At 43.7% G+C, this 11,888-nt stretch overlaps 1 protein-coding gene across 1 annotated transcript; it reads left to right on the top strand.

Annotated features, from left to right (window-relative positions):
- The first annotated feature begins 502 nt into the window (after positions 1-502).
- Positions 503-10,989, top strand: slc25a20 (solute carrier family 25 member 20). The gene is made up of 10 exons (XM_079680969.1): positions 503-650; positions 745-857; positions 3,222-3,314; positions 3,413-3,540; positions 3,636-3,726; positions 4,113-4,230; positions 4,851-4,923; positions 5,007-5,116; positions 6,219-6,343; positions 10,351-10,989. Exons 1-10 carry the CDS (start codon positions 518-520, stop codon positions 10,411-10,413), a joined length of 1,047 nt encoding a protein of 348 aa, XP_079537095.1. The 5' UTR covers positions 503-517; the 3' UTR covers positions 10,414-10,989.
- Positions 10,990-11,888: the final 899 nt, after the last annotated feature.

Here is an 11,888-nt window from a genome sequence, read left to right as displayed (position 1 = left end):
TTCTTTTTGAAGAAGTAAGTATTTGACAAGTTTTTAGTCAAGCATTTAAACCTCCTTTCATTTATTTCAAATATTCACTTGCTCAGAGGTTTTTTGACATTTGCATGACTAAATACTTTTTTGCCTGCCATTGTTGCTTTTATTAGTACTTCTTAAAATGTTCTTCGTTCATGTTTGGCCAAACTATTTTAATGTGGAAAAAGTTAATATCTCACTTAAAATATCTAAAATGTGATGCTCGGTCTGTGTAAGTATTACTGTCTTCTTGGTTGGTGGATAGATAGGGATGGGGGGCCAGGGGTAAATTGTTATGATGTAATAAATAAAATAAAAAGTGTGATCATTTTAATTTTGTGATAATATCAATTCAATGTTGTCCAAAATCACCAATACACGTATACATATTTTAAAAAATTGTTTTATATATTTATTTTCTTTAATTTATTTTGTTGCTCATCTTTTACTTTTCACTTATTTCTTTACACTTTTTAAACCTCAGAAGAAAGTTTCTACCCGGATGTTTCGCAGGGACGTACCAGAGTGCGGCGGTGTCGCACTCAGAGACGTCCGAGTGAGAAAGTGGGTGAAAGGTGCAGAGGCAGGAGTGACAGCAGCTCACCAACACACCTCACCGAGACACAAACACACAGGTAAGATATCATAAATACTATTTTAAAACTAATTTCTCGGCGAGTTTGTATCTATTTCCGGTGTCGCTTCCATTCATGTTGTTGTGTTTTTCAGTCAACATGTCCAAACAGAAGCAGCAGGCGATCAGTCCTCTGAAGAACTTCTTCGCTGGAGGCTTTGGAGGAATCTGCCTCGTTGCAGCCGGACACCCTCTCGATACCATTAAGGTGATTAAAGCCCCTCACTAATACACTTGCTTTACATTAGGATAAACCTCCAGAGGGCACCAGGTGGATGTATCGCACTAATGCAAATAGTATTATTATTATGTGTTGCTGCGCAGAGCTGAGCACCTTTGACCCACATTCACTGTAACATGACTCGGCTTAAGTACCTCACCTGAATGCAGGACGTTATATATACAGTCTATGAGTCAGGTATGTTGAAGTCTGTTGTCATTCAATTAGATTTAAAGTAATTGGTTCAATACTCTTAATAGGTCCATATCTATCCAACAGCCAGTTGGCCAATATTACCTAAATGACACCGGCCACTTCCTCAGGTACAGCTTGCTGGTACCTGGTAGGACCTTTGACCTTTTAGACCTGGATCAATCCTCTTCATTTGCTCAACAAGGTGCAGGAAACCAAGGGCTAAGAGTTGGGCAATATGAAAAATAATCATATATCAAACTAGGCCAGGCCCTCCCATTTGACATTCCTGCCCTCCCCCAATAAACACGTTTTTGTATCATTCTTTTTAAAATGATAAATAAACTGTGAACTTTAATGCTACGATGTATGATGTCAAATAGTAATATAAGAGTAATGAATGAAAAACAGTTATGAAATACCATATGACAAAATCGAAGGATCCAATGTGTTTTTAAACGGAGCAGAAATAGAATTAGTCCCCCACTTCAAGTATCTTGGAGTCATATTGGACTCGAACTTGACTTTTAAGAAACATATTAAGAAAGTATCCAACAGTATTAAATTCAACTTGCAACATTTTAAACAAATTAGACCTTTCTTAACTGTCAATGCTGCAAAGTTATACCTCCACTGTATGATTCTATCCCACATTGAATACTGTTTTACAAACTGGTGGTTTGGTTGTGCCACAAACCTGAAACCCATAGAACAGCTGTACAAGAGAGCTATCAAGGTGTTTGACAGAAAGCCTTATTCATACCACCACTGTACCATCCTGGAAAAACACAATTTCTTGAGTTTTGACAATTTTAAGTCTTTTAAAAGTATGTGCTTTTTTAATAAATGTTTACATGGACTGGCCCCCCCTCCCTAAGGGGAGTTCATCCACAAAAAGCACACTAGACGCTGCACTAGGTCAGAAACCAGAGGAGACTGTGAGGTCCACCGCAGACGGACCACTTTTGGACAAAATGTCCTTTTCCGTTAAAGGCAGCTCATTGTGGAATAGCCTCCCAACTGAGATACGGGATTGTCCCAGTCTCAATAGCTTCAAAGGTCAACTCAAAGAATGGTTGAGAAACAACCAGAAGTGCAATCACCGCTAAATGCACTTTAACACAGGGGTATCTCCTCTTGCACTTTATGCATCTCTTGTATCATCTCTTGCACTTTATATGTCGTAGCTGCTATAGTGTACTGCCATGTGGTAAATACTTGTGTGTGCTGCTCTTGCTCTTTTGCATATCATGTATTTATTTTTTTGCTATGTTTACAAATGTCATGTTCTTATATGTTGTATGTCAGGGACTACGGATGGAAATTAGCTCAAAGCTAAAATCTGAGTTTAAAAGGGGAGTGATTTGTAAAATATCCATAAAGAACAAGAACATCTGTTTCCAGTTCTGTTTCATATGGGTGTTGAGAGATGTATCCATAGATCTCTTAATTTTGCTCTCAAAGCGCACCATATTGATGCTTTTAAATTCAATATTTAAAAATAAATCTTACCGGGGGAGCATGCGAAGAAAATCTCTGCCGCGGCACATGACGGTTTTGCCCTCCCATGAAAATCATATGCCCTCTCTGTAGATTTGTTCTGGCGCCGGGTCTGCCATTGATGCGTTCACAGATTATTTAAAATGTTGTCAAATAATCATCAGTAATGTTGACATAATAACTAATTTGTTAAAGGCAAATTATTTACCGGCTAGAACAGTCCGTTAAATACAGGACTACATCTCTTTACTGTAATGCAGACTTTATAACCAAGAAAAAGAACACTTATTGTGTTTACCGTGTCTATATACATTTAGATGCTGCCATTAGGTATTGGCCTCAACAAGCATTTAAAAAGACGTTTCTTGTGGAGAGTATTACCACTTTTTTTTTTAAAGCTGATAGGAAAAATATTTAACAGGTCTGTACTTACAGCGAGCAACAGTAGGAGTCATTTTTCTTGCCACCAGGCGAATTAACTCAAACATTTTCCTCTAAATCTAAAACAGGCTTGTGGTTGGAGTTCAAACTCAGCCTAAAGATCTATAGTTGTGGTCACCACACAAAGATACACACAATGTGAGGTTCAAGCTGCTGCCACTGTGATAAGTCTCTGTGTATGAAGTCGTACAAACGGAGTGAATCCTCTTCCTCCTTCAGGTGCGTTTACAGACACAAGCCAAACCCAAACCTGGAGAGAAGCTCATCTATGCTGGAACCATCGACTGCTTTAAAAAGACCTTAGCCAAAGAGGTGAGGATGCCTGCTGCCTTCACTAATCAAATAAAGAATATCATGCTGAAGGTATTTCCCCCGTCATGCTGTAACCTTGTCATCTTCTTCCATCCCAGGGTTTCAAAGGACTCTATAAAGGCATGGCAGCCCCGATCATCGGGGTCACACCCATGTTTGCTGTGTGTTTCTTTGGATTTGGAATGGGCAAGAAATTCCAACAGAAAACCCCCGATGATATCCTTACGTAGGTGATGGCTCGGATTTAGACTGTGGTACTCTTCATTCAACTGTTTCGAACTCTCTAAGAGTGTTAATATGTACGCTTCCTGTCTTCTGAAGGTATCCTCAGCTGTTTGCTGCAGGGATGTTGTCTGGTGTGTTCACCACGGCCATCATGGCTCCTGGAGAGCGAATCAAATGCCTCCTACAGGTCAGACAGAAATACAGGGCGGTGCTTTTCATTTTGCTAACGTGTCTCCTCGCTTCCTTGACTCGTCGTGTCTTAGTTCCTCTCAGCGAAGGTGTGTGAGAGAAACCTGAGAATGAGACGTGATGACTGGAGCTGCTAAATGAGAACTCTTTGATTCATAGCGTCAGTAAATATACTGCCCTCTGCTCCTAATACAAGGATGTAAATGTGTGTGACTGAGGATTTGATTTGAATCCTCCATTTCCATTTCAGAGAGGATGCGAGGAAGAATACGTTAGCATAATGAAAAACACAAAGGATCTAATCACTTAACTTAATAGTAGATTTTTTATTTAAAAAAATGAAATGTCAGCGAGTTTAAAAACATGTTTCTCCCTGGTGTGCAGATCCAGGCAGCAACAGGAGAGGTGAAGTATTCGGGACCCATGGACTGTGTGAAACAGCTCTACAAACAGTCTGGGATCAGAGGGATCTACAGAGGCACCGCTCTGACTCTCATGAGAGGTGAAGCTTTCCTCTGATACTTCCTAGGAGTCATAGTTTGCTGTCAGTTGGACATTAACCACGGCTAGATAAAACAACGAGAACACGTCACTTAAAAATGCCCTGTGGAGTTTTTTGTGTAAACATACTGAGATACTGTTTGGATATTTTAAATCCAATGCATTTGCTGGTGTTGAATTAGTATAACACACAGTCAAACATTTTTATAACAGTGCAATGTTAACTTGCTTAACAATTGAGTTTAATTGTTCCACTTCTCAGTGTCATCCAGCGTTCACTTGTGGCCGCCGTTACTCTTTCTTGAGACATTTTGAATTAGACGTACAGCTTTTGTCGTTGCTGTGATCTGGACTTAAAGAGCGTTGCTATTTTTCTCAGGTGCTTTTGAAGATGAAGCACCTGGCTCGTAGCGTCAGCTTTTTGTCGTGAAATCTAATTACCCTCTTTCGTAACAGTGATTAATCAACGTCAGAGTTCAGGGTCATTTTCAAGACGTCTTGTCTACCCTCCTGTCGGGTGTGTATGTTAATGATAATGTGTTTTTGTATTAATAACAATTCACTTTGATTTCTTATGTCCATAATATTCCCGCTAAAGTCACTCTTTTATCTGTTTTGTAGATGTTCCAGCCAGTGGGATGTACTTCACGTCCTACGAGTGGTTGAAGAACGTCCTCACACCGGAGGGAAAAAGGTAAATATTTGTTCTTAAATGCAGTATTAACAACATGGTGTAAAAGACCTCTGAGTATGTAACCTTGTGTGTTCTCCCTGCAGCCACAACGAGCTCAGCATTCCCAGTGTGCTGTTCGCTGGAGGCATGGCCGGCATCTTCAACTGGGCCGTCGCCATCCCAGCTGACGTTCTGAAGTCACGTTACCAAACAGGTGAGGAGAAAACAGCCGCTGCTCTCAGTTGTGATGCAGTCAACTTTATGTAACGCACTGTGCTCCAAGTCAAACAGGTTAACTTTAGAAAAAGGGAAGTCTCTGGGGCAAGGATGTAGTTAAATGTTTAAATGACAGCTAAAGGCACATCTTTTTAGATTAGCTTTTTATTAGCAACCCCCCACTTTAAATGTTCTTTTAGTCTTTATTATTTACCTACCTTTTATATTGTTTTATTTTATTTTATAATCTTTTTATTTCTGTTATACCTATATGTTCACTTTGTTTTATGGGGTTTTATATTATATTTGATATTGTTGCATTGACTCCGTTTTCTTGTGTCTTATCTGTCAGAGAGAAACCATTATTTTTTTATTTTTTTTATTATCATCATACATTTGACCTCCTTGTGTCTATCTGATCACATGTTACATTTAGCTGCATGTGCCTTTTTAAAGTTCTTAACAAAGAATCTGATGGGAATTTCTTGTTGTTTGTTTTTAACTTTAACTTTAACTTGTGATGTGTCGTTTTGTAAAGCACTTTTAGTGCATGTGTTGAATGAAAAGTGCTATATAAATAAAGCTTTATGCCTTTATTATTTAAGGGCCGTTTATTTTTAGATTCCATCATTTGTTGAGGTAAAGGCAAGGCAAGTTTATTTATATAGCACTTTTCAACACAAGGCAATTCAAAGTGCTTTACAAAAAATGAAAGACATTAAGAAAATGGCATTTAAAATCAGTCATTAAAAAGAAAAGTTAATCAAATAAATATTAAAAGAAAGAAAAAAATACATGGATAAAAGTTACAGTGCAGTCTAAGATATGAATAGTTCAATTAAAAGCAGCGACAAAAAGAAAAGTCTTTAGTCTGGATTTAAAAGTAGTCAGAGTTGCAGCGGACCGGCAGGTTTCTGGGAGTTTGTTCCAGATATTTGGAGCATAATAACTGAACGAAAAGGTTGAGGTGTGTCTATAAGTGCAGTCAAACGAGGGCTGCTTTTACATGTTTAATAGCTGTGTTTCTGTCTTCACTTTTTTCGTATTGCTGAAGATGAATTTTTCTTCCACAAAGTTTAAAACATGTGTCTCTCCTTTAGCTCCTGATGGAAAATATCCCAATGGTTTCCGGGACGTTCTGCGGGAGCTGATCAGAGAGGAGGGCGTGGGCTCTCTGTATAAAGGCTTCAACGCAGTCATGCTTAGAGCTTTCCCTGCAAACGCTGTGAGTGCCCTTCAATTATCCTTGGTTTCCGTAACATTGGGAAGGTCTCAGAGGAGCTATACAGTACATTATGACACAAAGCAGGGTTCAGTTTGAGGAGTAAAAGAAAAAATAATAGTCGTCCATTAAGAATAAATCTTGTATTGGCAGCAGGATCTAATGTATAGTAAAAGAAAAGGCAATAGATCAGATGGACTCCTATCACTCAAATCAAAGATAACGTTTTAAGATTAAGACCAAAAACAAGAGAAAGGAAAGCATGATCCCTCTCCTATCTGACATGTTTCAGACCAAATCAAATAACTAGAAGATGAATCAATAAGGAAAAGCTGTAATTTGAACCGCCTCATAAAGCTAAAAGTTACAGGTCAAGTTAAGGCATAAAGTTTCTACATGATATGGATTCATCAACAAAAACTATTAAGGATGTGAGCTGAAATTAAGGGCACAATGTTCTAGATTTACTGTAGCTTTGCAGTGAAAAAGACCTCATGAAAGACGACACAGGAAGTGAGGATACCCGGCCCGGAGGAAGCCCGGGGTCCACTTCTGGAGCCAGGCCCAGAAGGAGGACTCGTCGGCGAGCGTCTGGTGGCCGGGCTTCCCACGGAGCCCAGCCGGGCACAGCCCGAAAAGGCAACGTGGGCAACACCTCTGCTTCTCCGTCCCGCGGGCCCACCACCTACGGGAAACAGCGATGGGGTCGGGTACGCTGCCAGAAGGGTGGCAGTGAAAGCAGAGGGTCTCGACGGACCAGACCCGGGCGACAGAAGCTGGCTTTGGGGACGTGGAACGTCACCTCTCTGAGGGGGAAGGAGCCGGAGCTTGTGCGGGAGGTGGAGCGTTACCAGTTGGATCTGGTTGGGCTCACCTCTACTCACAGCGTCGGCCCTGGAACCTTACTTCTGGATAGGGGTTGGACTCTATTCTTCTCCGGAGTTGCTCAAGGTGTGAGGCGCCGGGTTGGGTGCTTCGTTGTTGGAGTTTACCCCAGTGGACGAGAGGGTCGCCTCCCTACGCCTGCGGGTTATGGGGGGAAAACTCTGACTGTTGTGTGTGCTTATGCACCAAACAGCAGTTCAGAGCATACGGCCTTCTTGGAAACCCTGGAAAGAGTCCTGTATAGGACTCCTGAAGGGGGCACTTGGAGGGGCGTGATTGGGAGGAACGGCCCCCCTGATCTGAACCGGAGTGGTGGTTTGTTACTGGATTTCTGTGCTAGTCATGGATTGGCCATAACAAACACCGTGTTTGAACATAAGGATGCTCATAAGTGTACGTGGTACCAGAGCACCCTAGGTAGAAGGTCCATGATCGATTTCGTTATCGTATCATCGGACCTGAGGCCGTATGTTTTGGACAATCGGGTAAAGAGAGGGGCGGAGTTGTCAACTGATCACCATCTGGTGGTGAGTTGGGTCGAGTGGCGGGGGAAGCCTCTGGATAGACCTGGTAAGCCCAAACGTGTAGTTCGGGTGAACTGGGAACGTCTGGAGGAGGCCCAAGTTCAGGAGGCCTTCAACTCAAACCTCCGGCGGAGCTTTTCGGGCATTCCTGTGGAGGTTGGGGACATTGAACCAGAGTGGGCGGTGTTCAAAGCCTCTATTGCCGAAGCCACGGCGGGGAGCTGTGGTCTCAAGGTCTTAGGTGCCTTAAGGGGCGGTAACCCTCGAACCTCCTGGTGGACACCAGTGGTCAGGGAAGCCGTCTGACTGGAGAAGGAGGCCTTCAGGGATTTGTTATCCCGGGGGACTCCCGAGGCAGTTGCAAGGTACCGACAGGCCCGAAGGGCAGCAGCCTCAGCTGTGGCCGAGGCAAAGCAGCGAGTGTGGGAGAAGTTTGGAGAAGACATGGAAAAGGACTTTCGGGCGGCACCAAAGTTGTTCTGGAAAACTGTCCGACACCTCAGGAGGGGGAAGCACGGAACCATCCAAGCTGTGTACAGTAAGGATGGGACGTTGTTGACCTCAACTGATGGAGTGTTAGGGCGTTGGAAGGAAAACTTTGAGGAACTCCTGAACCCGACAACTCCGCCCTCTATGTTAGAGGCAGAGCTGGAGTATGACGGGGGATCAACACTAATCTCCCGTGGGGAGGTCACTGAGGTTGTCAAAAAACTCCACAGTGGCAAAGCCCCGGGGGTTGGATGAGATCCGCCCAGAAATGCTGAAGGCTCTGGGTGTTGAGGGACTGTCATGGTTGACACGTCTCATCAACGTTGCGTGGAAGTCGAAAACAGTACCAAAGGAGTGGCAGACCGGGGTAGTGGATCCCCTTTTCAAAATGGGGGATCAGAGGGTGTGTGCCAATTACAGAGGCATCACACTACTCAGCCTCCCCGGGAAAGTTTACTCTCAGGTACTCGAAAGGAGGGTCAGGCCGATTGTCGAACCTGAGATTGAGGAGCAACAATGCGGATTCCGTCCTAGTCGTGGAACGACGGATCAGCTTTTTACTCTCGCGAGGATCCTGGAGGGGGCCTGGGAGTACGCTTATCCGGTCTACATGTGTTTTTTAGACTTGGAGAATGCGTATGACCGAGTTACTGTGGGAGGTGCTGCAGGAGTATGGGGTGAGGGGGTCTCTACTTAGGGCCATCCAATCTCTGTACTCCCAAAGCGAGAGCTGTGTCCGGGTCCTCGGCAGTAAATCAGACCCATTTTAGGTGAGGAAATTGGTCAGGGCTGCGCTTTGTCACCAATCCTGTTTGTAATATACATGGATTGGATTTCGAGTCGTGGGGGAGGGGGTCTGCAGTTCGGTGGACTAAGGATTGCACCACTGCTTTTTGCAGATGATGTGGTTCTAATGGCTTCATCGGTCTGCGACCTTCAGCACTCACTGGATCGGTTCGCAACCGAGTGTGACGCGGCTGGGATGAGGATCAGCACCTCCAAATCTGAGGCCATGGTTCTCAGCAGGAAACCGATGGACTGTCCACTCCAAGTAGGGAATGAGTCCTTACCCCATGTCACCAAGGTGATTTCTGGGCCCATAGATCTCGGCCTCCGTTACGGGTTGTATAGCTTAATTGTGGTTGATTGTGTTCACCTGGTGCCCTGTGTTGTCCCCTCCCCTTTCACCTGTGTCTTGTTGATTGATTAGTGTGTGCATTTAGGCTCTGTTTTCCCTGTCAGTGGAGAGGAGAGGTGTGTGAGATCCTGGTGGCTGCTGACTGTGTTCAGGGGAACAGCAATTCAGGCTGTGAATCAGGTGCTTATGATTGGAATAAATGCCCACACCAGGTTGTATTTTTGGACGTTCTGCCTCTGCCTCCTTGGGTCTTGTTCTCGAGTGAGGGAACAATGGAGCGTGAGATGGGCCGGAGAATCGGAGCAGCGGGAGCGGTACTGCAGTCGCTTTACCGCACCGTTGTGATGAAAAGAGAGCTGAGCCAGAAGGCAAAGCTCTCTGTCTACCGGGCCATTTTCGTTCCTACCCTCACCTATGGTCATGAAGGATGGGTCATGACCGAAAGAACGACATTGCGGATACAAGCGGCCGAGATGGGTTTTCTCCGCAGGGTGGCTGGCGTCTCCCTTAGGGATAAGGTGAGAAGTTTGGTCATCCGGGAGGGACTCGGAGTTGAACCGCTCCTCCTTCGCGTCGAAAGGAGCCAGTTGAGGTGGTTCGGGCACCTAGTAAGGATGCCACCTGGGCGCCTCCCTAGGGAGGTGTTCCAGGCACGTCCAGCTGGGAAGAGACCAAGGGGTAGACCTAGGAACAGGTGGAGGGACTATATCTCTTCGCTGGCCTGGGAGCGCCTTGGGATCCCCCTGTCAGAGCTGGTTGATGTGGCCAGGGAAAATAAAGTTTGGGGCTCTCTGCTGGAACTGCTACCCCCGCGACCCGACCATGGATAGGCGGGAGAAGATGGGTGGATGGATGGATGGGTGGATGGATGGATGGATAAATAGATAACTAAGGGCTATGGTAAACATCTGTTGTGTATTACATCACTATGATAAACAAACTAAAATGTGTGTGTCTTTGTGTATGTTTTGCAGGCTTGTTTCTTAGGGTTTGAGATGGCGATGAAGTTCTTTAACTGGTTAGCACCGGATCTGTGATGAAGACTCGGCATCGCCTTCGTTTGTGAAACCGAAGAAAAGTGCTCGTGACACAACGTAGTTATTAGCAGCACACACACACACACACCCCCACTCAATGAATGAGTGCTTTTTATCTTTGAAACCTCAAGCTATGCAGGGCACTTGGATCATTCAGACCTGCGGTGGATTCAGAGCAGAGATGTTGGCTCTGTACCAATATGCACACACACAGATACACACACAAACACAGACAGCCGATTGTTCTTACTCCTTTTTGCTTTACTTGTTTTCTTTAAATGGTGTTATTTTTCATATCAGAAAAGGAGTGAAGTGAACATGTCGTGCCTTACCTTTCCATTATCTGCGAGCAGGTGTGAATATCAGGGAAAAGGTGCTCTGCGTTGTTCTGTGTGTGTTCAGTCTCTCAGCAATACAACACTTCCTGTGAGCTCCGCCTCCACTCAGCAACACCGACGCTAGCTACACTTTCTGTTTGTTTTAATGTGAAATATCAGAGTAATCATAATGAGATTGATTGAACAGTTTATGAATGTCATCATGTAAAAATATTAAAGCAGAATCCATATTTAGAAAGCAGCCTGTGTTTGCATTTTTTCTGAATTCTCTTTTTAAATTGGATTTATTGTGTTAAAAAGTGAAAGCCTTGACTGTCCGGGCTTATTAGAACAATAATAATGAACCGAGCGATGATAGCCTAAATAAAAGACATTAAATACGTTTAAAAAATGTATATTAAATTATTAAAATATACAGTATAAGTATAGCAAGATCTAATCAAATATGATAATTACAAGTATTTGCTTTTTCTATATGCAGAAATTAATGTTCCAATTGTGATCTTTTGAAACCACTTGAACTTTATATAAACGTCTCTATGCCATGTTGTCTGTTCCAGCCTGGCTTCCAGCATAAACGGTTAAAATGGCCTCTCCCTCTCTGTTGTTTCTTTGCAAAATTATCACATTGTGGGTGCTAATCCATCGGACAGCCTTTAATTACATCTGATGTCCTGGTCAATACTTTCCGACAGGCCGTGCTAAATAAAGAAATCAATAAGCTGCTGAAATGTTAGAGAGTGGGCCGAGAGGAGGAGGAGGGTCAGTCTGCCCCTGCATGATGCTCCAATATGTCTCTCAAATCTCTGGGACAAGCTGATGCTTAGATTACATTTTTCTAATCCGAGAATTTGATATTTTGGGGTTGATTGTGAACTATCAGTCTAGCGGGTGACCTTTGACCCTGTGTAATGAGTAACACAGAGATACCGTCTGGCCTGACGGAGCTGCTGCAGGGCTACACCGTGGAGGTGCTTCGACGCAGGCCGGCAAACTTGGTGGAATTCGCCGTGCAGCATTTTACACAAATTCTAGAGGGTCAGAAAAACGACCTAAAAAACAAGAAACGTAGCAACAGATCTTCACTGAAAGGAGTGACCTTTGAAACAAAGTCCAATAAGCCCAAAAAGGAGGATG

This window comes from Notothenia rossii, assembly GCF_949606895.1.
Source record: "Notothenia rossii genome assembly, chromosome: 5".
Taxonomy (NCBI): Eukaryota; Metazoa; Chordata; class Actinopteri; order Perciformes; family Nototheniidae; genus Notothenia; species Notothenia rossii.
The sequence above is the reverse complement of the archived record's forward strand: the minus strand, read 5'-3'. Positions and strand labels throughout refer to the sequence as shown.